A 26,954-nucleotide genomic window follows, 5' to 3' on the forward strand; every position below is an offset into this window, starting at 1 on the left:
ATTGAGTAATACCTGATTCGAGAGAAGGAATAAGAGATTCTGCAAACCGGTTTTATTCCTCACAGCCTCCCATTCACTTGGTGGACCTCTTCCCGGTTTCTCACACGTCACGACTTTCAATACGCCAAATTTCATAGACACAAAGTTTGTGCTATAAAATTTGGCCTGCATTTAAGGATTCTACTGCAATTTTAGACATATACCCCTCTTCAACAGCAATCAGTCATCATGTCACCCCACAGCGAGGTTTCATTCAACGGCTCCGAGGCCCCGGTCTCCAACAGTACCACCAACGGTCACAACGGTACAAATGGCACCAACGGTATTACTAACGGCCACAACGGCCATGTCAACGGCAACAGCAACAGCAACGGAAACGGAGCTGCTCCTGCTGCCCGCCATGGACCCCGAGTTCACAAGGAGAGATCTCCTTATCTCGAGTCCGCTCCTGCGGATTCTGAGTTTGACCTCATCTGTGCTGGCTTCGGCCCCGCATCTTTGGCTGTAGCCGTCGCTATTCACGATGCCATCGCCGAGGGCAAGAAGCTTCGCCCTGATGGCGCAGCTCCCAAGGTCCTTTTCCTGGAGAAGCAGACCAAGTTCGCTTGGCATGCCGGTATGCTGCTCCCTGGAGCCAAGATGCAAATCTCCTTCATCAAGGATCTGGCCACTCTTCGCAACCCCCGATCTGAGTTTACTTTCCTTAACTACCTCCACCGTCAGGGTCGCCTCGTTGACTTTACCAACTTGAGCACTTTCCTCCCTGCCCGTACTGAATACGAGGACTACCTTCGCTGGTGCTCTTCTTGGTTTGACCATGTTGTGAGCTACAACAACGAGGTTCTCTCTATCTCCCCCGAGAGCAAGGAGGCCGGTGCCGTCAAGACTTTTACCGTTCAGGCTCGCAATGGCAAGACTGGCCAGGTCGAATCTTTCCGCAGCCGTCACGTCCTTGTTGCTGCTGGTGGCCAGCCTTCGCTCCCCAAGAGCCTCCCTGCTAAGCACCCTCGTGTCCTGCACTCTTCTCAATTCGCCAACTACGCCCCTCAGATCCTAGCCAAGCAGAACGCTCCTTACCGCGTTGCTGTTATCGGTGCTGGCCAGAGTGCCGCTGAGATCTTCAACAACGTCCAGAACCTGTACCCCAACTCCAAGACCTACCTTATCATGCGCCAGGAGTTCCTGCGCCCCAGTGATGACTCTCCATTGTAAGTTGTGCACAGTTGCTCATTATAGGAACCTCTGCTGACGATGACGTACAGCGTCAACTCCATCTTCAACCCCGAGTACATTGACAACCTGTGGCCACGATCTGTCAGGGCTCGTGAGACTCTTTTGACTGAGGCTCGCGCCACCAACTACGGTGTTGTTCGCCTGGAGCTCATTGAGCACCTCTTCGAGAAGATGTATGACCAGAAGCGTGAGATCAGCGACGATGAGACACAGTGGCCCCACAGAATTCTCGCTGGCCGTGAGATTGCCAGCGTCGACACCAAGGGTGACGCTCTCGAGATCAAGGTCCAACGCGTGAACGATGGTCCTCTCGATGGCTTCGTCGACCAGGAGACTTTTGATGTTGATCTGATCGTTGCTGCTACCGGTTACAAGCGAAGCGCTCACGTCGACATGCTCAAGGACGCCTGGACAATGCTCCCCAAGACCGTATCGGGACGCAACGAGTCCCCCAAGGGTGTCAACGGCTGGAACGTCGAGACACAAGATGGCGAGCGTAAGCTGGCAGTTGGAAGGGACTACCGAGTCAAGTTCTCCCCTGGCACTGTTGCCGACGACTCTGGCGTCTGGCTGCAGGGCTGCTGCGAGGGTACTCACGGGGTAAGTGATCCACCGCGAACTGTTCATTCAATAGATACTAACATTGTCTCTAGCTGAGCGATACCCTCCTCTCCGTCCTGGGCACTCGTTCAGGCGAGATTGTTCAATCTATTTTCAAGCAATAAATGTTATGACAGCACGAATGAATGGATACCTACGTTTGTAATGGGTTTGCAAGGGCAGCGAAAATAGCTGACTGGACTGAAATGAGCAGTCTTGCCGCTTAAGTCATTTTTTATTTACTATATCCTCTGTTATTTATTATCGTCATCATCGTTTGCAGTACATACTGCGAATTAGCAGACAAAAGTTGGATTTCAGTTATCTCTTTTGGTGTTCTGTAGATTTTGTTAGAGCCCCACCACGGCATTGAAAAATATTTACAATCTCCAATTTCCATTCTCTGTGTGCCATGCATCCATTGTCACATCTCAGTATCGCGGCTATTCTTGACAGGTCGCAACTCCTCATTTTGGTATATCTCCTTAAGCTTATTCAAGTTGCCACATTTCCAACACACTGTTACGGACCGCTTCTCGGGTACTGCGCCTAATACCAAGGGCTTAACACCACCCGATATAAGTCGGCATCACGCTGCATGTCGCCCATTTCACGAACTCCAGTCCATCGACTGCCCGTTTTGTGTTTTTGATTTCCAGTGATACTCCCTCGTGGGATAGTTGCCGTAAGATTCAGTACTCGGGATGACTTCATAGTCTTGGCCAACTCTGCACCAAGTGTTATTGTTGACCGTTTAACGTAGTATCTCCGTTACACCAAACGGAGTGAGCCTCTGGAATTGGCAATAACGATGGGAATCGCCCGGCCGGCAATGTCATCTTTTAGGCAGAGCTATGAGGACTGTATGGAAGCGCATGACATGCTTGTGCTTGAACGGGCCTCTTACAATTTGCCCCAGCCAACAGCGAGGCCCCCCATGCTTTCACTTGAAATTGACTCGCTGATGTTGAGTCATTATTTCATATCTCGGAAAGACCGCTGTAAGAGTTTCACGCTGTCGAGATGCCATGCAAAGGCGGGCCGGTCATCCCAGCATTTGGCTACACATCCACCTGCTGAGAAACAGATTCTCTTCCCTTGTGGTCTATAGTTGCCCACTGATGCAGGACAGACTAGCAATGTAAAGAAACTGCAAAGAGTATGCCAAGATCTTTTACAACAAGGGTCGTCGTTTTTGGCACGAATAAAAAGGTCTAAGCATGGTAGGTATGCATCAAAAGCATAGCCCAACAACATCACTGCTATTGACACTCAACGAGTTCCCCTATTGAGTTTTATGCAGGAGGTAAAGAGTTTTGCTTGTGTAAGCAATCGACGGTCGAGTCTCGAGATGAAGCTGACAAGGTTGCAAGCCCTTGTCAAGCGACGTTGTTCCGTCTTATTCCATGCAGGTTAAAGAGTACTACCTCGGCTTAGCGTTGGAGTTATCAAACAGAGATCAACCATGTGTCAGCATGCACATTGATAATACATACACACAGCGGGCATACCAACCGAGAAGTCTGAGAGTGTCTTTCTTTGGAGGGAAAAGCCGTGAACAGAACTTAAAAATCAGAGTAAAGTCTGTGCAGGCCTTGTTGCTTGGGCCATTGCCGTAGGCAGAGCAGAGCGGAGCGCAGCAGTCGAAATAGTCTACAGGGTTCAACGAACCGTGCCGCAAGCGAGGCGGTCCAGGTCGAGGTGATATTTTTGGCGATATGAAATCTCCATAATTGATTGACTGATTCCGGCTTCCCTCCCAGATTTCCGCACCAACGGTTGAACATCTTTGCTTGGACAGTATTATGAGAATCCTTTCGGGTGGGGGACATCCAATGCAATCTTTTCTGAGCGGCGGCCCCTAGAGTGGTACTAACCTAGCACTGGTAACAGCACTCTTGGTAGGTTCTTAGCAGGCAGGGGCTGACTGGTTCTCAGTCTCTGAGAGTAAACGACGAGTGTTCTCCTCTTGGAAACGGAAACTCACGAACGACTAAGCCATGAAGCAGCCCGACGACTCTGGCCCAACTGCGAATACGAATGCAACTGGACCACAATCGGCTCGACCTCGGGCTTCTGTCTCTGTTTCTGCCTCTGCCTCCCATACTCCTCGACGGCTTCCTGTCAATCCCCGCCGGCACAAGGTTGCTCCCGAGCATCGCAAGCGTGTCGCTACAGCGTAAGTTGATTAGTTTCCATGTGTCTACCCGTCTACAGTACCACACTACTGTAGCTATTCAATCGATATATCCTGCAATGGGTTTGTTTATATTGATCTTTTATGTACCATCTATCGATGTATCAATTCCACTTCAATTATACTCAATTATTCCTGCGTTTCGGCAGACGTCAAGCTTGACTGAGGTTCCCCCCTCAAGTCACTGACTTATCAATCATATCATCATAAAAGCTCGCGTCTTTATCTAACACACGTCTCGCTGAAAAGGTGCAATGCTTGCAATGTGAGAAGAGTCAGATGCTCTGGCGAGCACCCGTGTCGCCAATGCCAATCCTCTTCACGCGACTGCATATATCCTCTGCCTGTTGAGAAGGTGAGCATCACGCGCTCAGAGCTCGAGGATTTGAAACACAAGGTCGATCTCTATGAACGCGTTCTTCGAGACACTGTCCCAGCAGCTGTATCAAACGCCGTCCCGGATTCCGCAAGCCGCCAAGAACTTTCAGATTTGCTTGGTTGGACCGCTTCTAACCATGACATTGGATCATCGGCCGTTAGTCTAGCGGCACAGACAACGCCAACGATAGATGCGGCAGCGCATATCGGGCGAGTGCCGCCTGAGCTTCCTCAGCTTCAATATCCCAGTATACATAGACAATTCCAGCAACAACCGCCTCATCTCCATCTTCAAGCTCAGCTATCAGATACTCGAATACAGGAACCCAGTTATGGACTATCACGAACACATTCTATCCAGCTATCACATCCTGGGGCGACGCCTCAAAATCGGCAGGATGATGAAGAGAACTTGGTCTCAACCGAAGGTCGTCTGTTACATGACCCTGACGGCTATGCTCGTTTCCTGGGTGAGACGAGTGGCGCAACTTTCCTCGACTACTTGAAGGAATTCATGACTACAGTTCTGCCTCTTGCATATCAAAGTCTGCGCCCAGGCTCGGATGGAAGTGCATTCTTGTCAAGTCTTGGTCGTTACCAGACCTACGACTCGCGACCTTTGCATGATCGAGATGTTGACCCGACATGGTTTCCTACACCCCCAGAGATGGACTCAATGCTATCCGAGCTTCGTTATTTCATCCAAGACGGTAACTGCCATTGGCCAAGTGGAGGAATCTACTGGTGGGGGGATCTCTCTTCAGCACCGACAATCCCCTCCATGGAACGAGACTCGGCAAACTTGCGTCTCGCCAAGTGCCGTCATTTGGCTTTCTATCAGACAGCATTTGCTGTGGTATCTCAAGCTATGATTATGCCGCCTCAGGATATCTCTATAGACCCTCATCTCAGTGAGAACTACTTCAGCCGGGCCCGTATGCTCCTAGGGAACCCGCTTGACATTACACGCTTTACGCCCAACGAAGTATCGGTGTTGACATTGATGGGGTTTTACCTGATAGAGATGAATCGCCGTGATGCCGCATATATCTGCGTGAGCAACGCTATGCATATCAGCATCATGCACGGCGCACATAGGGGCTGGCTTGACGAGAGTGGCAAACGCGTATTCTGGACACTTTATGTATTGGATCGCTATTTAAGCTGCCTCATGGGGAGACCCCCGACCATCATGGACGACGCAATTCGGTTACCGCTTCCTTGCGATGCTCCGTAGGTATCCCCCCATCTATGCCCCTTCGCTCTGACTAACTTCATTCGATAGGTCTATGCCTCCAGCAGATGGTCTCAAAGCTCATGTCCAGCTTTCGCGGATATCATGCCATATCGTGTGTAATACATATCGCATTTCCCCCTCAGAAGACGCCGCAAGACCTGTGAGAAGCCTCGAAGGGGAGATCAGTATGCTCGACGAGTGGTGTCTAAAACTCCCACCTACGGTGCAACTCGCAAGCAACGGGTTGAGCGATGACCCAGCCACTTGCTTGCTGCACATGCACTACAACCAGGTAATTTCTCCATTTCTCAATGTCTTTTGGGGTTGGGCTAACATGTCCTTTAGTTAATAATCTTGACTATCCGCCCCGTTTTCTTCGCCTTGGTCAAGAAATCATTCGCGGAAAAGCTGGTCTCGCGGCAATGTTCCTTGAGTTCACATCCACAACTCCCTCTACTGAAGCGATGCATAGCATCAGCAGAACACAATATTCAGCTCGCTCGACAGATCCTACTTGTCAACCATCCTCGAAAGCTGCTCCAAGCCGGCCTTCACTTCATTTTCAACGCTGCCATAGTATTGATGTTACAGCAGCTGGTAGAGGATCTGTGCCCGTCTTCTCGGAGTGAAAAGGCTCGGTCACTTGACCTCGACTTTGTGATTGGGAGGTTCGAGGATGAGAGTCGAGTTGGTAGCAACTACGGTCGGGACTGTGCCACGGTACTTCGGGACCTTCGCGTTCTTGTGCAGCGTCTTCCTATCCCTGTTGACATGAGCACTGCAACACGTTCCGTCAACATGACACAGACTACGACAACCTACGATCCGATCGCAAATCGAACACATGTTGACATGGGACAGCAATGGTCAGACAAGCTGACATCAGAGGCACTTCAGCAGCCTATCCTTGTTGATCAAGGCCACATATTATATAATGAGTTGGTTTCGTGGATTGATGTCGATTGGCAATCTAATAATGGGTATCTCATTTGAGTTGGAGTTGGGCGCCCTGTAAGCAACAAAAGTTGGCGACTGACATTGTGTTTTTATTACAGAACAAAAGTTGATTCTTTTGAGGTTTTATTCTAATGAATATTTGAGAGACTGTCCAAGGGGCATTTGAATGTAGGATATGCAGTTACGATGATTTAGGCGTTGATGATGGACAATTAAATGTCCTCTAATGGTAAATGGCGAATGAACTATCGGCCCAAGCGTGGTTCAGATTGGGATTCCCCACGAATATGATCGGATTCAAACATGGAGATAAGAGAGACAAGGATATTCCTGGTAACTTAATTCATGATTATCGCTTCTGTCTTGATGTAATTGAGGAGAGTGACGTGTGACAGTCATGTGATGAAGCATGTGGTATTCTCGCAATCTTCCTTCCTCCCTTGGGTTCTCATGCGTAAGGTACCAATTGTCTCACCCACGAAAATCCTACTCAGCATCCCAAAGTCTCATCTTTTCGCTTCCGAAACGACCCGCGGCATGCACTTGTTCTCGCGTTGTCATCTTTGACCGTCCAAGATCTACAGTCTTTCGTCACGAATGGCACCTCTCAAACACAGAGACGTCGCGACGAGCTTCATCTTCAGATTCCCCGCTGAGGGTGAGGCCAAGAAACCCCAGGTCGCTCTCTTCCGCCGGAGCGGTCACGTAAACACATATCAGTAAGCAAAGTGCATTACCTTATCAGTGAACCCGTGCTTACATACTAAGGCACAAATATGCAGGCATTTCTGGAAGTGTAGATGACACTGACGCGGATCCTCTTGCCACAGCCTGGAGGGAACTTGCTGAGGAAACAACTCTTACGCATGACTCTTTACGCCTTTTTCGGAAGGGCAAACCATTCTCGTTCGCTGATGAGTCTATTGGGAGAGAGTGGACTGTCAACCCTTTCGGTTTCGTTCTCAAATCCGAGAGCGACGGTGGCCGCGGTGAGGCTGGCATCAAAATTGACTGGGAGCATGAGGGGTACGAATGGTTCGATCCAGACGCAATCAACGACTCAGATGACTTCGAGGGCGTTCCGCGCATCCTAGAGAGTCTTAGAAGGGTGTGGTTCAACGTTGACTTGGGCGAAGTGGCAGGCAACACGCTTAGCCGGGGCTTGGTCGCTCTGCAGGAAGATCACGAAAGCGGAGCGCGCCAGCTAGCTACCAAGGCTCTCGATACCTATATCGATGTTATTAAGAAACTCGATTCCACTGATCAAGTTCAGTGGTGGAACAATATCAGGTTTGCGGGATGGCACCTGTGGAAGAACGGGCGAGAAAGTATGGGCGCGTCTATCTTGAACGTTGTTCTATCGGCTTTGGACATAGTTCAAGACGGAATCCCACCCAGCGGTCCACTAGATAAGAGCTCGATCGATAATATCGTCAGAGCCTTGGGGGATTACGCCCGCGACCGACAGAATACCACTTCAAGAACTGGCGCGATGTTCCAGGCTTTCATAGAGCAGCATCTATCGGGGGGCGGACCACTCAAGATCCTTACCCTCTCCTCTAGTTCAACTATCACCTCGGCCATCACTCACGTTATGGGAAATACTTCGCGACCTGTGGAGGTTCATGTGCTCGAATCCCGACCACTCTTCGAAGGTGTCAAGATGGCACAGTCAATTGCTTCATGCGCCAACAATTCCAAGGCCAAGACCCGCTTGATAATCCACACTGATGCAAGTGTTGGCATCGCAGCGAAGGACATAGATATTGTGCTCATCGGAGCGGATCTGATCGACAAAACAGCCGCGGTTAGCAACAAAGTCGGTTCTCTGCCTGTTGTTCTGACAGCCAAGTACATGTCTCCAAAAGCCAAGATTGTCATTTTGTCAGAGAAAGAGAAGGTACTCCCTTTTGCACCGCCAGGTCAGGAGGAAAACGATTCATGCGAGGTTATGCAAGCTTGGGGAGACCTCAGCTCAGCTGTGAGGGCGGTTCCCCACTCTCTGGTCACTGTCAAAAACGTGTATTTCGAGTGGGTGTCACCCGATTTGATCGATCACTACATCACTGAGGACGGCGTCACCGGTCGTGCGGGAATGTCGAACTATGCCCAGGAAGTTGAGAAGAAGGCTGACCAATATTTTACCAATCTCTGATGCCAAAATCCGAGTGAGACGATCTGTAGCATGGTCCTTAACCCCGACAATCTGGAGAGTTACATTACCTCTTTCACGACACAACCAATAGCAGTAGCATATGGCATTTTCGTGCCTCTTGGTGCCTTGGATCATCTGACGGAGGCTCGGATTCACAATATCGAAATATGACTGAATTAATATAGCTGTGGGGGTTGTCTTACATCGCCTGCACAGTTGGAGGCTTTGATTCCTCATGCAAGCCTTCCTGCCTGGTGCATCTGTTATTGGAGAGGTTTCTTGATCGCCATCAATGAGGATGCCGGATATGCATCTTGCCACTCACTTGAAGTGCCTGTTTCAGGCATTGGAAACTTTACTTCAGCTCACTGGAGGGACCAACGGTCGACATGAGAATCTTGTAACCCCTTTTGCTTGAGGCGTTATTCTAGAACGTTCATTTAAGCCACCATAAGCCCTTGCTGCAATCAAGGCGTATCGACAGAACGCCAAGTGTGGAACAACACGTTCTCAGTAAGCAGCGCGAAGGATCCTGGATTCTGGGGTATATGTCAGCCTTACAGCCCTAACGACACAGCCCACGACTTAACGAACTTGATCATCAGCAACATGATTTGCTCATCGCGGCAAACTTAGAATTCCTTCCCTGGTTTGCGCGTAATTGTGGAGGCACTTGTCGATTCGTTCTATGAGTACCCGCTCCTTGGTAATGAGTCAAGATGGGCCTCCTTAGCTCAATTCCCGCTACTTTTCGACCCCAATACAGCCATCCATCACGTTTAACGTGCTTTCCTCGAGCTAAAGATGCGGTCAGTTTGTGTCCCAACGCTCAGGCAACCTTGATCGAGGTTACAGTAGTGGCGCTGAGCATCTGCCTATTCGAGGCACTTCCTGTCAGCCTCAATCCCGAGCGTCTGGTCTGCTGTCAGATTCTTACTTCATGATAGGCCAACAGCAAACCTTGGTTTATATACGACCGTGACAAACAGAATGACGTCCGGATCGGGCCTACACATGGATCACGCTTACCAGATTCTTGGGACAACTGCTGGAAGTCGGATCATTGGCCCGACCCCCAATTAATCCCTGGGCCTTAGGAATATAGGCGGAGATATCATCAAGAGCCTCCAGGTGTGAATGTTCGAGAGACCTGTGCAAGCGAGAGTTGCCTGCCAAACGCGTGCCTATATGAACCCAGCAACGACGCCAATGCACTGTTCGTAGTATCTGCAGTATATTACAAGGGATTTGCCTGTCTCCTCCTTTTTCCGGAGAAAAACAAACTATTTACAACTACAACTGAATCAGAAGCAGCCATGTCCGATCGAGAAGCCCTCCGGCCGACCAAGTCGAGCAAGACTCCATCGAGTCTTCCCGCTGCCTACTCAGTCGAGCAGAACAAAGAGAGAAGTCGGGCCCTCAATCAGAAGCTCGACTTTGCGTTGCTTCCGCTTCTTTCACTTCTATATCTGTTCAATGGTCTAGATCGTGGCAACGTTGGTAATGCCGAAACCCAAGGTAATCAACATCTCCTAGCCCCCTTCCATTTGTACGTGCTCGATCGGTTTCTGACAGCTTGTTATCAGGTTTTACCACAGACATAGGGGCTGAGCCTGATGATTTGAATGAAGCGGTCTCTCTATTCTTCGTCACTTTTGTTGTATTGCAGCCCGTTTCTGCCGCAGCTGGCCGTTATATTGGTGCTAAGCATTGGATCCCCTTTTTAATGGTAATTAGACGGTGCCACGACTAAGAGCGGGAAGTTACTGACACATTCTACAGTTTGGCTGGGGTGCAGTGACAATTGGTCAAGCTTTCATCAAAGGACGTGGTCTGTAGCCCTTCCGCTCGCTCTCACATAGTCAACCCTCTTCTGACCTTACTCTAGGGGCACTCATCGCCACACGTTTGCTCATTGGCGCCTTTGAAGCGGGCTTCTACCCCACGGCCGTTGCGTATTTGTCATTCTTCTATCCTCGTTACGACTTTTGTGTTAGACTCGCTCTATTCTACGGACAGTATGCCATCGCTGGAGCCTTCTCGGGCTCAATCTGTGAGTTCTGGTTATAACAATTCTTCAAGCTAATTACTTACTCCTTCAAGCATACGGCATTTTCCATCTCCGTGGTGGTGGCCTCAAGAACTGGCAATATCTCTTCCTTATCGAGGGAGCACTGACATGCTTCTTTGCTATCATTGCTTGGCTGTGGCTACCTAAAGGCCCTGGCTCTGCTTGGTTTCTTCGTCCAGATGAACGAGAGTTTGCTGTCGAACGCATGAAGCAAGACAACGCCGAGTTCGTACAGCATGAGTACAGCGAAGATGGTATTGAAGAGAATCGCCTGAGCAAGAGAGATTTCGTGGAAACGATGAAAGACTGGAAGCTGTGGACTGTCCTTCTGCTCAACATCTGCGCGAGTGTCCCCAGCGGTGCCTTCTCAGTTTTCCTGCCCCTTGTTGTTCAGGGGCTGGGTTATGAGTCCATCCTTGCCAACCTGGTGTGTTTTACTTCTTCTTAGTCTCAACTGGGCTTGACTGACTGCGAGCGATCTAGATGACAGTTCCGCCCTTCGTCTGTGGTGCTCTTGGCCTCTACGCCTTTGCTCTAAGTTCGGATCACTACAAGGAACGGGGATATCACATTTTGGGTGGTTTGGTTATTGGTATCATTGGCCTGATCCTTACCGTTACAATCTCCTCGAGCACTGGGCAGTACGTTTCACTTTGTGTGCTCCTATCTGGTGTATACATTTCGGCTCCTCTCACTATGGCATGGCTTAGTGGCAACACGCCTGAGCCTGGCAAGCGAGCTCTTGTGCTTGGCGTCAATGGTTTCGGTAACCTCGGAGGCGTGATCGGGGCGCAGTTGTACCGACAGCGATACAAGCCCCATTACAGATTTCCATTTTACGTCACGCTGGGTTTCCTTGCCATCGCCTTGATCGGATATTTGTCTTATCGATTCATGCTTGCAGCAGTCAACAAACGCAAGCAGGCGATATTGCGCACAATGTCACCGGAGGAGATCGAGAGTGAGAGACTCAACGACCGCCGATACGCAGACAAGAAGTTGACTTTCATGTATGGGCTGTGATTGTCTATATGGACACAAACCGACCACGGTTGGTCGCTAGAATTAGATATACTAGATAGATGCATATGCAGATACAAGATCTGTTTTTCCCCAATATCATGGTTCCTTTTCTGCAACCTTCATGCTGGCCAACTGGCTCTGCAATCCTTGCTTTCCTACCTTCATGGCCATCTCCAACTCCCTTTCTTCATCTCTCAATCGGGCTTTACTAGCCGCCACCTCTCGATCGCGCTTCCTTTTCTGTTCCTCCACCACGCGGTTTCTCTCCTCCAGTGCCTTCTCACGCTTTTCGCGTGACTCGCGCTGCTTTCGCTGCTCTTCGTCGTCCTTGGCTGCATCAAGGTCCTCTGGTGGGGGAGGCAGATTGCTCACGTAAGCCTCGATCAGAGGATCGCGGATCTTGGGCTCGAGGGATATGAAGCGAATGTCGGTGAGGACCGGGTCGGGTAAGCCGGTAGATAGCGACTTGTTGTTTAGTAAGTGCACCGGCTGGGCCTTGAGCAGGGCAGTAAGATCGGACTTGAGTTTGGACTGGGGCATTTTGAGGCGACCAATGTGTTCTCGATATGCCTTCTCGCGATCCTTGTCGGTGATCTTGTGATCTTTCATGACGTCCTCCTTCTTGTATTTTCTCTTGAACTCGGGCCAGTACAGCTTCGGCGTCGCCTTTTCTTGCAGGAATGCCATGTAAGCAATACGAGGATCCCGCTTTTCCTGCCTGGCTCGTTGCTCCTTCAACTCCGCGATCTTCTCACGCGTCCACTCGTCCCAGCAATCCCGACGTGCTTTCGTAGTGCTGAGTGCTGTATATCGCAAGTCATCGATGATTTTGCCTTCCTCCAGGAGTTTCTCCCACGGGCTGTATGGGTTGATGTTGAAGTCGTTCAAGAGATCTTTGAACAGGTATTTCGCGTCGTCTTCGGATAGAGGCACTCCCTCGGCACCTTCAGGCCATTCTTCAGCGTTTCCGTCGTCGTAGTCGCCTGGTTCAAGGCCGTAATCGTCTCCCATGGCCTGTAATTGAGCTGCAAAATCAGCTTCTGTGAATTCCATGGGTACGTCTTCGTCTGCGTCAGGATCTGCAGTCCGTTGCCGTTTGGAGGGATGTTCTTCATCGCCTTCACCTTCCCCTTCGTCATCCGTCACCTCGACCTCCTCATATTCGCTATCGTCGTCCAAATCTGCCACTGGGGCGTCATTCTTTTGTGATACTGCTTGCTTCTCTCGCTTTTCATCTTGCTTATGCTCCTTTTCTTGATTCTCTCCTGCGGCTTTCTGCCGTAGCCGGGCTTTGTCAAGCTCCAAAATGGCAGGCATCAACTTCTCCGGTATGCGCCAGTAGCTGGCATTCTTGACAGGGTTGTATGCGAAGCGCCTCGAGTACTTAGTATATACGAGAATCCATGGTTCACAACCTGGGATCGGCTCCTTTCTCCTCGGCTTGTCAACAGGCTGTGGACGTGGTCGACCTTCGAAGCCTCCACGACCTCCTCCATGCCCACCTCGTGAACTATTATTATGCCTTTGCCCATTATTATCTTGATTGAATTGTGCCATGTAGGCATTAGCGACGTTGGGATCGGCTAAGTATGGTATTGAGCCATAACCAGGATATGCGGGAGCTTGTGGTTGCGCCGGCTGTAGAGGCGGCTGGACTCCTGGACGCTTGTATGTTGATTCTTTTGTTTCAGCGTTGTAATAGTATGTATGTCCAGTCGGCGCGGTATGCTCGCTCCATCCTGGCGGAAGCGGTGCCAGAGCGGCTGCCGATGGTGTGTGTGTCGATTTGAGCATCTCGCTTCGTCGCGTCGCAAACTATGACATCAGGTTGTCCATTCAGAAGCTATTCCTGAGATGGTGCTTCATAAGCAATATGTTCGCACAGGCAGAGGTTCTAGATTTCCGATTGTCGATATTTCATCGGTAGGAGTTGTCTTGTTGAAAAGTTGTTATGGCTGAGGGAAAGCAACCAAGTTTCCTGGTCGTCAACCGTCACAGCAGAAATCCGCAAGAGCTTGGGCCTAAGAATTAGTGGATGACGATTCGGCTACCTACCCTATAGCTAAGCAGCTCCAACTGAAATCGTTATCTCGACTTCTTTCCATTTCAAAGTTGATTGAAATTCATGTTTAAAATCTTGCCTAGTATTATTGTCTTGGATCCAAAGATGGGGTAGATATTGGTCTGTAATGCCCATCGACAACCGTTCCTACGTCGAAAGTACTACGGGGTTGAAGTCATCACTTGCAATGAGTACATAAAACAACGGTGGTCATCCCGGGGTTGATTGAAAAGTATCATAATTCATTATGACCACTTAATCCTGACTTTTGATCTCCCGAAGACTAAAAATGAATGTTGATAGTACATGGTTGGTGTACATCAGCTACTCGTTATCTGGATTCTTTTATTGATATGGCCCCAGAAAACCAACGGAAGATCAGGGGCCCTCATTCCCGCATTTGGCAACATGCCCAACCTCAGCAAGAACTTGTTACGTCTTCTCAACAGCACTGAACTTATGAGCCGCGTCTCTTTAACATGACTCGGTAATAAAGCTAAACGCCCTCTTATTTGCCGATACAGAAAATCTGCATTTTCCATCCGTTGCGATACTGCAGTCTGCCTATGTTCCGACACCTCCGCCCGTCAAACCTGATTTCAGCTATCGTCATCAATCATGGCTCCAGCTCATAGCTATGGCTCGTCCGGCGGACCAATCTCATTTTTGAGGAGATATTGGAAGGTATAGTGACTCGTCAAATCGGTCCTTGGTGTTATACTCATGACATACAACAGACAACTCATGCGCCTGATTATGTCGGCTTCCTATTTCTCTTAACAGGCTGGATCTTGGTCTGTACTATATCGTCAATGAGAACCCAGAACACTGGTTGACAGATTCACAGACGGTCCTCTTCGTCAACCCATTTCATCGCATGTTCTTCATAAACGACCTGCAGATCTCGTATCCCTTTGCGGTCCATGAGCGTGTCCCTGTCTGTACGTCTCAAACATCAACCTCAGCTTCTGTGACCGGACTTAACAAAGACTACCAGTTATGAACTTCGTATACGCCCTTTTCATACCGCTGGGAGTCTTAATCGCTTACAACATAATCGCAAGGTCATCAGCGGCCAAGCATGAAGTCACTTACCTCTCGTTCCTTATCTCTATTGTACTCACATCCTTCATCACTGACATCATCAAGAATGCAGTTGGCAGGCCTCGTCCTGATCTGCTAGACCGCTGCAAGCCCGCAATCGGCACAAAGGCCAACACCCTTGTAACCATCGATGTCTGCACTGCAGAAGATGGCCATATACTGCAAGAGGGCTGGCGATCATTCCCTTCTGGCCACTCATCCTTCTCATTCGCTGGCCTTGGTTTTCTCAGCCTCTTCCTCGCCGGCCAACTCCATGTGTTCCGTTACTCGGCTGGCGGTCGTGATCTCAGCCGCGCGTTGGTCTGCCTACTGCCACTCATCGGTGCAGGTCTTGTCGCTATATCGAGATGCGAGGATTATCGCCACGACGTCTACGATGTCTGCGTAGGCTCAGCTCTAGGCATGAGCATTGCGTATTGGAGCTACAGACGGCACTTTCCCCGCCTCTCAAGTACGAAATGCGACGAGCCTTATCCACGACCAGGAGTTGACACTCAGCCGGGATGGCAACGAATCACCGATGATGAGGAGGCAGCAAGAGGGACAGATGTAGGATTCGAGATGGAAAACTTGAGAGGTTCGCGACGCTGATATTGGGGACTAGGAATAGTTTGCGTGCTTGTCCGAGATGCTCTGGCTTAGCCTGCATTGCATTACTCTTTCATCGAAGCATCATGTGCTCGACAACACTTTTAGACTTGGTCAAGCCAGGCGTTGGATAAGTCTCGTTTTGTGGTCATTTCATGATATTATTGTACAGGGGCAGATAAGAGTGGCCCCGCATTCCTTTCTCCCCATCTATCAAGAATCTATAGCCTTGTTGCTTACTTTTCCTCTGTCTCCTCGTTCTTCGCCAGGTCATGCTCCTTCAACAGCGCCGTAATCTCGTCAGCACTCCACAGGCGGTGGTAGATCTTGCCGTCCTCGGTCTGTCCTACTGTCGCGAATTCAACTAGAAGTGATATTAGCGGGAGTTCTGGTACATATTCATAGACACGACATACTCTTCTCGCTGCTCAGCTTGGTAGAATCCATCGTCTTGCTAAGAACCTTGACCGCCATGCCGCAAGCCTCCTTCAGAGTGCAGTCTTCCTTGTAATCCTGCTTGAGGAGACTCTGTGCGCTTGCATTGTTGGCACCCGCACTTGTAGCCTTCCAGCCACCGTAATTGCCAGAGGGGTTGCTGAGATAGAGCTGAAATTGTCTACGAGGATCCCAACCAGCGTAGATGAAAGACACACCGAAGGGTCGTAGACCACCGTGTTGGGTGTATCCTTGCTTAAGATCGCAAAGTCGACGCACAAGCTGCTCGCAAGGAATGTCTTCGTTATAGGTGAGGAGGTATCGCTGAGCGGCTTGTCGGGCGTAGTTGATAAGGATGTTGGCATCGGCGGTCATGCCAGCGACGGCGCAAATCATGTTGCTAAACGAAAATATTGTTAATAAATAACCTTCGAATTAGCGAGGTAGGCAATGGAGGATTTGCGCACTCATTCAAAATGTAGAGCTTCTCGGCGGAGGTGTCTTGCTCCAGCAGCTTCGAGGTGACCTTTCGCTCGGCGGCCAGGACGATACCATCCTTTGCCAGGATGCCAATGGCTGTACCTGCGTGTGAGATGGCCTCTAGAGCATATTCGACCTGGTACAGACGGCCCTCTGGTGAGAAGATGGTTGTCTATAGGAGCCAGTTAGCTTGGTAGGAGAGCTTCGAGGTACTGGAGCTTCAAGGGCCAACGCACTCGGGAATCGTAACGGCGAGACATGATGAATTCGTTGTGATGACGAGACAAGAGAGATAAAGAAGATGGGTAACCTCTCTGAAACAACTAAAAACCAGGTCGAAGTTAACAGAGAGCCGTTGTGATGGTGACAGTCTGGTTGATGGTGTTGAGGCTGTGGATTCGTTTACGTCGTTACCTGCAACGGAGCTCTAGGCCGCCGCGCCGCGTTAGCTTTCTGCTGCTTAGCTGCTTGACACTAAGGCTGAAGAGTGTTGCCTCAGGTTGCCTAATGGGGGGTAAAGTCTAGCCAATCGACTTAGACCTTAAACTGCAAGGCTGACATCCCTCGTGACTAATCCTACCTATTGTTTCCATACAGTCACTGGGAAATGGAAAGTAATGGCTTGTTAATCAGGCAAACACATTGCCACAATCAGGCATCAAATACATGCTCTCCATTGTCACGCAAAGCAATCGCATTGTCACAAGCGTGGGTTGATCTTGACCTGGTTAGTTCCTGCCACCTGCCACCACAATTCAGTTGCTGTAGGGCATGGGCGAACGGGCGGAAGCTACTAGTTTTTCTACCTCCGCAATAGCTCCCTCCCCCCTCCAGTTTCGGGATCGCAACTCTTCTCTTCTACATCATCATTTCGAGTGATTCACCCAGCACCATCCTCCCCAACCAGCTCCGAGAGAAGACAACTGCTTGAAATTATTCCACAGGACATCTTAAACACTCCTCTGAACATTGATTCTCAAGTGCGCGCGTCATTCCAACCACGGCACGCGACCTATCGCATTCTACTGATACTGGATCTCCACTATCGCAAAATCGTCGCGCACCTCACGCAGTTTGTGAGGTCGCTTCAAGGCATTGACACTTTTATCGCGTTCACCACTTTCGAATTACAGCAAAACATATTCTTACCCTCTTGGCGCAGGCCATATTCCACCTGAGTGCCTGTGCTAGCGAGGGCACCTCTTTGCGCCAACACGGTTAGAGATTTGAAGACAAGCATCTGCGCGTGGATCAGCTGGGAAGAACCTGAATCTGTTCTTGACATAGTCGTGACTCTCAATTATTTCCCACGTAATTACCTCAATGCCTGTCTAAGGGCGCACACCATCCTGCGCTTCGTTGCAACAGTAGAAATCCCTCCCAACATCTGCAACACCCCCAAACGCCGCTCAGCATTGGCACGCGTCGCTGCATCCAAAACACCACACCACAACCATTCGCACATTCTTAATCATGTCCGGTAAGCGACAAAGACTCGCAAAGTCCCCCAAGCAATCCCAGCTCGTTCGAGACCAAGCACCCCCAAAGCGCGACCGACGCCGCGACACCACGCATTCTGCAGCACCAACTAACAGCAACGTCTCAGGCGAAGCGGAACCTCGACGATCGGTACGCGCCACTAAAGGTCAGCATACGAAATCATTCGACGAACTTGAGCCTGCGACCGTGCCCAAAAAGCGACAGACTAAGAAGACCAAGAAAGCCAAGGAGCAGGAACAGGAACAGGAACAGCAGCAAGAACAAGAGGAAGAGGAGGAAGATGAACTGATCCGTTGTGTATGCGGCGCCACCGAACAAGATGAAGATTCAGGTGAAGCCTGGATCGCTTGTGAAACCTGCGGCGCATGGCAGCATAACGTCTGTGTAGGGGTAAGCTCATTCGATGACGAGATCCCTGAACATTACTGGTGTGAGCAATGCCGACCGGACGATCACAAGGAGCTCCTCGATGGCATAGCTAAGGGGGAGAAACCTTGGGAAGCTCGGCGCAAAGCACATGAAGAGGAGTCCAAGAAGAAGAAGCGTGGCGGACGAAAAGGCAAAGGCAAACGTCACAGCGAGACCAAGGAGGAAGATAAGACTAAAGCGAAGTCTTCTCCTGTGCCTGTTCCGGACGCAACCAAAGATAAGAAAGAAACAAAAACGGGGAAGCGAAAAGCCCGCGAAGAGTCTCATGACGCTGATAGCAAGGTACGATTTACTTACCCCCTTCTCCCTAGATGGTTATACTAATACGATGTGTAGTCTGCCAAGGTTCGTCGCATATCAGAGAACGGTGCAACTCCTGTTCCTGTCTCCTATACACCACCTGATGACCTCGCCAAGTCGATATCAGATCTGCCTGGTTCTCGGACAGGCCCAGCTAAAGCCATGAGCAAGTCTATCAGCCATGTTTTGACATCGATGCAGAAGCAGGGCGAACTGGACCTTGAAGAGGGCAACACAATTGAGTCTATGACCGAGACTTTCTCGCTTCAGATCGAGCGCGCCGTCTATGATTCTTACCCTGTGACTAAGGGACAGAAAGAATACAACCAGCAAATCAAGTCACTAAGCTTCAACCTGAAGAACAACCCGGAGTTGTGTCATGGACTGGTTCATAAGACTCTGTCCCCCGCAGCTCTGGCTACCATGACATCAGAGCAGCTTGCCTCGTCGGAAATGAAGAAGCAGACTGCTGAGATGAAAGCCAAGGCCGAGAAACAGTCTATTCTCTATACTTCTGAGACGGGCCCTCGCGTTCGACGAACACATAAGGGCGAAGAGGTCGTTGACGACGAAACATTTGTCAACGACTCTGCTGTGCCCCTCCCACCAGGACCCCCTCGTCGACCAGAGCCTCAGGCCGTTAAGAAGGAACCTACAGGAGGCGACAAGGCGGACCTGGCTTCACACCCACAGCAGCAGGACGATAAGCAGCGATCGCCAAGTCATCCTGATTTCGACATCAACGAAGTCTTCTCCAGTGTCAAGTCTCCCACTACAACTCAGAATAGGCGGCCTTCGGCTCTGGTAACTGGATCCAATGGCCCGGGCGTGGATCCCGATGTAGATCGCATGCTCCAAGATGAGAACGAGTCACCCCCTTATTCGCCCACAGAGGAGACTCAAGACCCCGATGTCATCTGGCAGGGCTCTCTTGCTATGAGCTCGATTGCTGACTTCCCAGCGACAGCCAAGTATATCGGTGGTGCCAACTTTGCTTCAGTTGGACCGTGGTCCAAGTTGATTCCTAAGAGGATGACGGTGGCCGGACGAATCCCCGAACAAAGTGCTATCGAATACCTATGCAGTCTTCGCTACAGCAACAGTACCGATGTCATTGTCGTTTCAGTTTCACCGGTCTCGCCTTTTTCTCATACTGAGTTTCACAATCTTCTTAACTACTTCACCAGCAAGAAGCGGTATGGCGTAATTGGAGATAAGACAATCGGTAATGTGCGAGATACATATCTGGTACCAGTTCCTGCAGGGGAAGACAACTATCCCGAGTTTATGCTCAACCTGGTTGATAATAAGATCCCCAAGGTCCGGACGGAACCCATCTTGCTGGCAGTATTTGTTTATCATAACGAGCCTGACCAGCTCAAACATCTGAAGGATGGGACTGCCAATCAACAAGACGCCAAAGCCCTGGGAACACCAGTGCCTGCAGTACATGCTCAGAGAAGCAACTCGACAGCGTCCGCCGGCCCGGCATTCTCTCCGGCGACCCCCCAGGCCCCTCAGGGAGGGTTTCAAGGAGGCTTCCCTCAGCAATCATCACCAGGCCAATGGCAGTCTACAACTCCTGTGCCAATTCCCCAGCCACCGTACACTCGGCCACCAGTGCCACCACAAGCTCCAACACCGGCACCTGCAGCTGCGCCAGCACAGATGTTAGAAGCACAAAGGCACCAGGCTCAGCAGGCAGGCGTGGCCATGGCACACGAGCTCCTGGGACCCTGGATAACATCCCCAACCGTGCAGTTCATCTTGCCTCAAGCGTACCAGATGGCCCGCAAGGAGTGGGAAGTCGTAAGGAGGGTTCTGGAGCGCGACCCTAAAGCTCGAGACGACCTGCAGCATCTTGGTAATCTTCTGGAGAAGGAAACCGCTGCAGATAAGACAGGAGGAGCTGCTGCTGCATAATGATGTTATGGAAGAAAAGGAGTAGCACAAGAATATATGAAATGCCAGCAAGGGGCGTGCAGGAGTTGGGCAACGAAGGCTTCCACACGGCGGTTTTGTTTTTTCCTTCATATGGGCTAGGCGGCATGTATGTGCCTTTCGCAGAGTACGGTTAGGGATGGGTTATTGGATTTTATGATACTCTCGAGAAGCGAAAGTCGTGGATTAGTGTTCTTTTATATACCTTACCATACTTGTACCGTAGTCATGACTTTCTCTTCCTATATGTTCTAACGTTTATCCTCGATATGCCAATCTATCGTAAATGTTTTTAAGGTCCTGAGCCATATTTAGCCGTTCTAGATAATAACATACATGCTGCTGTCCTACAGGCGATCTTGTGGAGCTGGTAACTACCTGAAGTATCTAAAACTACGGTCGAACATCTTTGCATTGCAACACAGGTTTCCCATATTCTCTACTTACACATCATTTATCCTCACTAGGTACCTTTTATGAACCGAGCCCTCAAGATGTAAATTACCTACTATCAAATAATTCATGTTAGCTATTAATAACTAAATTATTAATTTAATCGTTAATAGCTTATTCATAAAAGAGTAAATAAGGATGTTTAATCTAACATTTAATATATGCCTGTCCGCTTGGTCCGTGTCTCGCTCCACGTCATAGGAAGCAGCCGACGTCGGCGGTCAATGACAGTTCGGTAAAAGTGGGGACCACTCCGCTCCGTTCTGGGATACCGTTCCCCGGGCGCTGTTCACACGCCCCGGTAGCCCGCACTCCCTGTCCCAGGGACTTGGCATGCTCCCCTCCACGTGAAACCGGCTTCTAAAGCAGCAGTTCTCTACTACCTACAGAACCAAGCTCCCTCGGTCTTAAGAGCGTGCCGTACTCCGAGTTCATAGCATTCATAGCAGGGATATCAGTAATGTCAAGCATCACTTGAATCAAGTCCATGGGCGCCAGTCTAGTCAGGTTTAGTGCTACGAAATATGTATGTAAAGTGTAGACATCTTGGGTTGCTTACGAACTCGAGGGCACAGTATATTTGGTACCTTATACAAAAAAGACAATTCAGGATTCAACAATGCCTTACCTGTACAGACCTTATCATCTATGTTCGAGTTGTCTTGGCTCGGGACTGGCCGCCAGTACCTTACCGCGATGGAGGGGTATAGTGCAAGCACCCCGCCATAATCACGTGGCTATTCACTTGTTGAACCTCGTCACTTTGTTCTATCATGTCTTTATTCTTCTCTACAGACACTAGGTACGACGACACCTACGGCAGTCAAATTTGATTTTGCACAACATGCCTATCACTGTTATTCTCGGAGCCCAATGGGGTATGTTTCTCTCCCTTACCCGGAATATGTCCTTCCTCCGCACCCAGCCGATATCGGTTCGATCTCATTATACTGACCAGGACTTCTACAGGCGACGAAGGCGTGAGTACTCGGGGAGAGCCCAACACAACAGATGATACCCGGGCACTAACCATACTACAGAAGGGCAAATTGGTTGATGGACAGTGCCAGGAGGCGCAACTCTGTGCCCGAGCCGCGGTAAGCACAATGCAGGCAGAAACCGAATACCTGCTAATCAACGTCAAGGGTGGAAATAACGCTGGACATCTCGTGCGGTTAGTCAAACGCTTTCTATTGATATATATATATATATTGTGTGTTGCTAATATATGCCAAGTGTAAACGGAGTTTCGTATAGGTGAGAACTCGCACACGTGGAAGGACTGGATGATTGCTAACATAGAGGCAGCTTTCATCTCTTGCCCTCTGGGCTGATCAACCCCAGATGGTTTGTCAAGGATATTGAACGTTCAAGCCGGCAACAGCGAGGCTGACAAGTACCATAGCATGAACTTCATTGGCTCGGGCGTAGTTTTCCATGTGTAAGTCTTCATATGGTCCTCCACTCCTAACTCGACTACCACATCAGCATCTTGTTGACGTCTGGCCTGGCTCACGCTTTCAACCGAACATGCCAAGAATACTAACTCTGTCTTATAGCCCAAGTTTCTTTAGCGAGCTCAAGGAGCTTGAGAAAAACCTGACCGCGGTACATGATCGGATCCTTGTTTCTGACAGGGTCAATGTTCTCTTGGACCTGCACATCGCAGTGGATGGTCTCGAGGAGGAGGAACTCGGAGGTTCGTCCCATAGTTTCTGACATTGTCCTTGAGAAATAGCAGCTAATGTCTACACCAGACGCAGCTATCGGAACAACAAGACGCGGTACGCTCCCCCCGGGTTTCCATGGTGGACTATCCTTTTCTGCTTTCGTCACGTCATCGCAAGCATTCCCAAATCTCAATGGCGGGGAGAATCCCAGTCATTGTCGTGCCAGCGACGCTATATAAGCAACGAAGTCTAACGTCCGCCATAGGCATTGGTCCCTGCTATCAGACAAGTAGAGCGGTAAGAGATAGTCATTATAATGGAGCGGGCTGTGTGTTAACTTTCCCAGCGAACTGGCATCAAAATGACCGATGTCTTCCACCCTGAAGTTTTCGAGCAGAAGTTGAGGCGCTTAGCCGACGGCTTTCAAAAGCGCTTCGGAGAACTGCTCGAATACGACATCGAGGCCGAGCTTGCTCGTTTCGATGAGTACAGGCAAACACTCAGTAAGTACGTCGTGGACGGCGTGGCCTTTATGAGATCCGCACAGGAGAGCAACATGAAAATTGTGATCGAAGGCGCAAATGTAAGGTTCTCATCCTATGACTAAACGAATAGTACTGACGCATTGGTGGAACGAGCACCGTGCCCGTGGTCTCACAACCCTCTTCCCGCAAGATTCTTTGCTCAGGGGAGGACATATTGCTCATTTGAGCAATCACTCTGCTGGCGGAACCCAACAAGGGGTCTGCGCTGTAACAAGCTGTGTATTATGTTCACGCCTCGGCAGAATTCGGGAGTCATACGGAGACCTGGCTTCTACTCATCTACTGGCTGGCTGTCGAGAGTGGTCAGTGGAGTTAATGACGATTTATGATTGCGCCTGGGATCAGCTTGGAGCAGATCCAGTCATGGCGTCTCGAGGTTAGGGCCAAACTGTGCTCAGAAAGCCTGTCTTGAGATGATCCCGGGGCTTCATTTTCATGTCAAACCTCCACGCCACGTGCGATGCTGGTAGATCGATATCAGTCAAGTCTCCTGTGAAGGGAAGGGGTTATGGGACCTGGCGCTTGTACTTGTTCCCAATTGAACAGGCACTGATGCTAGATGTTGATTATGGTTCTTATCCAGTAAGTTTCCGCCAACTTGACCGTTTAGTTTGCACTAGTACTCATGATTAACTACAGTTCGTCACTTCCTCAAGTACTACGCTCGCTGGTATTATTGGTGGACTTGCACTGAACCCAAAGAATATCACGGAGACGGTTGGAGTGGTCAAGGCTTGTATGTCGATTGCTCCATGGCCGTAATCTACTGCTGACCGGCAACAGATACCACCCGTGTCGGGGCCGGGGCCTTCAAGACCGAAGATACCGAAGAGTGCGTCTTGATTACCATCTTGAAGCTACTCTGAAGCTGAATGATAAACTTAGGATTGGCACCAAGCTCCAGGAGATTGGACGCGAATGGGTGAGACCACAAGCGCCCTGGAGGTTTCTAGCTTCTACCGCTGACAAGACTTACCTAGGGAACGTCGACTGGCCGCAGACGCCGATGTGGATGGTGAGTTTTCATCATGGCTCCTTTCTGCTGACAATCTTACTGACCGTTTTCAGGCTTGGTAGACACAACCTCAAAACCTTGAGTAGTAGGGAACACAGCTGACAAGCACACACAGACCTTGTTGTTGTCAAGTACAGTAACTCGATCAATTACTACGACAGCCTGAATCTCACAAAGGTAGGATAAAACCCGTGGCATGCCTGTGACACGCGTCAAAACGCTCTAACACTCTGCAGCTCGACGTTTTGGATACTTTCGAAACGATCAAGATTGCCATTGCCTACAAGATCGATGGAGAGGTAAGTGATGCCAACAAGATCATAATTAATTGTAGAAACTAACCATTTGGACAGGAACTGGATTCTTACCCTGCAGATCTTGAAATCCTGAACCGAGCGGAGGTGGTTTACCACGAGATGCCAGGCTGGCAAAAGCCGACCACCAACGCGAAGACCTTCTACGACCTCCCTAGGGCGGCCCGCGATTACGTTGAGGTGAGCATATTTACCTGGGCTAGCATAACGAACAGTGGCACTGACCACCAGCAGTACATCGAGAAGTTTGTTGGAGTCAAGGTAGGTGGACGCGTATACTGATCTGCACCGCAATTGCTAAAGTTGAGCAGATCAAGTACATTGGCACCGGTCCTGACCGTGAGGCCATGATCCAGCGTGCCTAATTATGCGAGATAGAGGAGGCACCCGATGCTTGACTTGGATCGTGCGTAAGGAGTGTTGGCTGTCGGGGCCATTCGGTGACCGAAGAAGAGTGTGCGCATTTAGAGAATAGACTTGGACTTCTCGCAGGTAGGTCATGCTTTAGACTTCAAACCCCGTATAGCCAGTTTGAGTTCTGGCATCGTATAGATCGATCCCGCTCGTTTCAATGAAGGTCTCTCAGGAGACAATAATTGGACCAATGCTGATGCCTTGGCTGAGATAAGTCTTTGTTACCGTAGGACTACTAAGACTCTATCGCTGTTAAGTAAATTTCGTAACCGAGAAAAGGTATCTTGATAAACCTATGACCTATACATGAGGTTCCGTAACATTGCGACCTGCCTGGTTGCCTTCCCTTCTTTGCACGGTTCTTGTCTGGCCGCCGCTAACGGGCCGGGGGCGTGAATATGCCTATATTGACAGGAATGACAACGAATATGTCGATGAGAATATGATGCCTGTCCAGTGTAACTTAGAAGAAGACAATCTATGCAATCGTGTCTGCCTTTGAAAACTGCTTAACTCATTGATTATGCTTTCGAGCTTCCTCAGGACTATCTAATGCTTTGGAATTCCATCTTGGGTCATCGCTCTCGTGAACTGGTGCCCATCCAAGCTGAATCTACACCGACATTAGCATCATCTCTTAGCCAGTGGAAAGGAAATGTACCCACCTGCATAGTTTTTTGATCCCAATCCTTGGTGAAACTTCTGATTTTCCCATCCTCGACTTCAAATATCGCGGCAGCGCTCCACTGCGCATGTCTCCCTGTCTTGGAGATACCCTTATACGGCTCTCCACAATGACTTCCCTGCGCCGTGTACCTCAACAGAACATGTCCATCCTTGGCCCAAGACTGGTCAAAGCGGATGATTTTGAGGTCTGCAACGCTGGCCATGACGGTGGAGTGAGAGTCCGCGTAGTCCACGGGCGTCTCGCAACCGGGAAATGTAGCAGGTGCCCAGAACCAGCTGTCTGGGTGGCAGAGATGTTGAACCTATGTAGCGCCTTTGTTTTCGGTGGGAGAATAAGCTATTCGCATATATTCTTTGCAGAGATCAATATTTCTCTATCGCCAAATTTATCAGTACCAGTTGCGGATTCTTGGTTGAATGCTTACCTGCTCTTGCTCTGTCTGACAAGGCGAAATAACGCCTGGAGGCTGCATGTTTGCGGAGATTGCTAAATACTTTTCAAGCATTATAGACAAACTCAAGGTTCTTGTGGAGATTGAGACTTTTATATGGGTATATGTTGTCTACTTATAATAAAGTCGAGCGTGTATGCTGTCAGAGCATCGTCACCTTGTTGTCTATGACATCAATCTCAGCAACAAGCACAGAGACAGCATTACATTATTGACTCCCGACTTTTGTAAGCTCGACGCCTTTTATATCTGGGCAAGTGTCTGTTTCCGTCTTCCTAAACATTATAAGCTCTTCAATAGGCAGTGCTCATGCCTGCTCTTGGATGTTGAAGAAAGGAAGTCTTCCATCTGGCCCAGGCAAGTATGTCAAGTACCAGCTTTGCTACAAGGGATCTCTACCTTTGAGAGACGTTGATGTTTCTGAACTATTACTTTGACCACATATTGATTCCGTGCTTCTTCAGGCAACCCAGCTTGATATGCCATGACATGAGTTCTGGCCATCTTGGTAGCAGGCCTCAGACTCAGAGTTCAGCTCCGAAAGCAGAAGCAGGCTAATAATTTCTGTAGAATACTCGGGATAGATTCTCTGCCAAAGCTTGATCATTGTGGTGGCTCAATAGAGGCTGAGCTCAAGGAGATTGCCAAGAGGACGGGATCAAATCCAGGGTCTACACGTTGAATCACAATCCACCCCCACACTTTAGCCCGATT

At 49.7% G+C, this 26,954-nt stretch overlaps 8 protein-coding genes across 8 annotated transcripts; 5 read left to right on the top strand and 3 right to left on the bottom strand.

Moving 5' to 3' along the window:
• Nucleotides 1–228: 228 nt before the first annotated feature.
• On the top strand, nucleotides 229–1,890 carry FOBCDRAFT_131888 (L-lysine 6-monooxygenase (NADPH-requiring)-domain-containing protein; the record flags this gene model as incomplete). The annotated part of the gene is made up of 2 exons (XM_059607890.1): nucleotides 229–1,208; nucleotides 1,263–1,890. 2 exons carry the CDS (start codon nucleotides 229–231, stop codon nucleotides 1,888–1,890), a joined length of 1,608 nt encoding a protein of 535 aa, XP_059464669.1.
• Nucleotides 1,891–3,833: 1,943 nt separating this feature from the next.
• FOBCDRAFT_238926 (uncharacterized protein) lies at nucleotides 3,834–8,757 on the top strand (the record flags this gene model as incomplete). Its single annotated transcript, XM_059610237.1, has 6 exons — nucleotides 3,834–4,012; nucleotides 4,244–5,641; nucleotides 5,694–5,937; nucleotides 5,991–6,511; nucleotides 6,998–7,056; nucleotides 7,385–8,757. 6 exons carry the CDS (start codon nucleotides 3,834–3,836, stop codon nucleotides 8,755–8,757), a joined length of 3,774 nt encoding a protein of 1,257 aa, XP_059464670.1.
• Nucleotides 8,758–10,073: 1,316 nt separating this feature from the next.
• FOBCDRAFT_291778 (major facilitator superfamily domain-containing protein) lies at nucleotides 10,074–11,851 on the top strand (the record flags this gene model as incomplete). The annotated part of the gene is made up of 6 exons (XM_054704205.1): nucleotides 10,074–10,275; nucleotides 10,344–10,486; nucleotides 10,540–10,588; nucleotides 10,646–10,810; nucleotides 10,861–11,255; nucleotides 11,312–11,851. The coding sequence occupies 6 exons, from the start codon at nucleotides 10,074–10,076 to the stop codon at nucleotides 11,849–11,851; spliced, it is 1,494 nt and encodes a 497-aa protein (XP_054560180.1).
• On the bottom strand, nucleotides 11,832–13,811 carry FOBCDRAFT_29486 (uncharacterized protein). Its single transcript, XM_031179177.3, has one exon. It carries the CDS (start codon nucleotides 13,643–13,645, stop codon nucleotides 11,948–11,950), a length of 1,698 nt encoding a protein of 565 aa, XP_031045064.2. The 5' UTR covers nucleotides 13,646–13,811; the 3' UTR covers nucleotides 11,832–11,947.
• A 720-nt stretch (nucleotides 13,812–14,531) lies between these two features.
• Nucleotides 14,532–15,608, top strand: FOBCDRAFT_272589 (phosphatidic acid phosphatase type 2/haloperoxidase; the record flags this gene model as incomplete). Its single annotated transcript, XM_031179170.2, has 4 exons — nucleotides 14,532–14,597; nucleotides 14,651–14,707; nucleotides 14,761–14,854; nucleotides 14,911–15,608. The coding sequence occupies 4 exons, from the start codon at nucleotides 14,532–14,534 to the stop codon at nucleotides 15,606–15,608; spliced, it is 915 nt and encodes a 304-aa protein (XP_031045057.1).
• Nucleotides 15,609–15,724: 116 nt separating this feature from the next.
• FOBCDRAFT_29496 (nucleophile aminohydrolase) lies at nucleotides 15,725–16,948 on the bottom strand. Its single transcript, XM_031179169.3, has 4 exons — nucleotides 16,757–16,948; nucleotides 16,508–16,692; nucleotides 16,022–16,440; nucleotides 15,725–15,969 (listed from the first exon to the last, which is right to left on the bottom strand). The coding sequence occupies exons 1-4, from the start codon at nucleotides 16,778–16,780 to the stop codon at nucleotides 15,842–15,844; spliced, it is 756 nt and encodes a 251-aa protein (XP_031045056.1). The 5' UTR covers nucleotides 16,781–16,948; the 3' UTR covers nucleotides 15,725–15,841.
• Nucleotides 16,949–17,993: 1,045 nt separating this feature from the next.
• Nucleotides 17,994–25,052, top strand: FOBCDRAFT_238931 (Adenylosuccinate synthetase-domain-containing protein; the record flags this gene model as incomplete). The annotated part of the gene is made up of 28 exons (XM_059610238.1): nucleotides 17,994–18,731; nucleotides 18,786–19,974; nucleotides 20,005–20,504; nucleotides 20,535–20,567; nucleotides 20,607–20,613; nucleotides 20,721–20,799; nucleotides 21,044–21,157; nucleotides 21,540–21,605; nucleotides 21,642–21,669; nucleotides 21,967–22,021; nucleotides 22,122–22,123; nucleotides 22,184–22,317; nucleotides 22,380–22,400; nucleotides 22,501–22,584; nucleotides 22,703–22,842; nucleotides 22,907–22,927; nucleotides 23,079–23,110; nucleotides 23,160–23,316; nucleotides 23,429–23,441; nucleotides 23,507–23,660; nucleotides 23,905–23,940; nucleotides 23,998–24,094; nucleotides 24,142–24,190; nucleotides 24,244–24,373; nucleotides 24,506–24,550; nucleotides 24,610–24,672; nucleotides 24,727–24,948; nucleotides 24,999–25,052. The coding sequence occupies 28 exons, from the start codon at nucleotides 17,994–17,996 to the stop codon at nucleotides 25,050–25,052; spliced, it is 4,263 nt and encodes a 1,420-aa protein (XP_059467078.1).
• Nucleotides 25,053–25,615: 563 nt separating this feature from the next.
• On the bottom strand, nucleotides 25,616–26,261 carry FOBCDRAFT_200151 (uncharacterized protein; the record flags this gene model as incomplete). Its single annotated transcript, XM_031179164.3, has 3 exons — nucleotides 25,616–25,714; nucleotides 25,767–26,090; nucleotides 26,214–26,261. 3 exons carry the CDS (start codon nucleotides 26,259–26,261, stop codon nucleotides 25,616–25,618), a joined length of 471 nt encoding a protein of 156 aa, XP_031045051.3.
• Between the last annotated feature and the right edge of the window lie 693 nt (nucleotides 26,262–26,954).

This window comes from Fusarium oxysporum, chromosome IV, assembly GCF_013085055.1.
Source record: "Fusarium oxysporum Fo47 chromosome IV, complete sequence".
In the NCBI taxonomy this organism is placed as follows: Eukaryota; Fungi; Ascomycota; class Sordariomycetes; order Hypocreales; family Nectriaceae; genus Fusarium; species Fusarium oxysporum.

Excerpts from the sequence above, each read along its gene's own strand:
- FOBCDRAFT_29486 (XM_031179177.3), bottom strand. The coding sequence starts at position 13,645 with ATGCTCAAATCGACACACACACCATCGGCAGCCGCTCTGGCACCGCTT.
- FOBCDRAFT_29496 (XM_031179169.3), bottom strand. The coding sequence starts at position 16,780 with ATGTCTCGCCGTTACGATTCCCGA. Across the intron at positions 16,441-16,507 it reads AAGCTCTACATTTTGAATGA|CAACATGATTTGCGCCGTCG; the intron begins GTGCGCAAATCC and ends ATTTTCGTTTAG. Across the intron at positions 15,970-16,021 it reads CAAGCTGAGCAGCGAGAAGA|TTGAATTCGCGACAGTAGGA; the intron begins GTATGTCGTGTC and ends TATCACTTCTAG.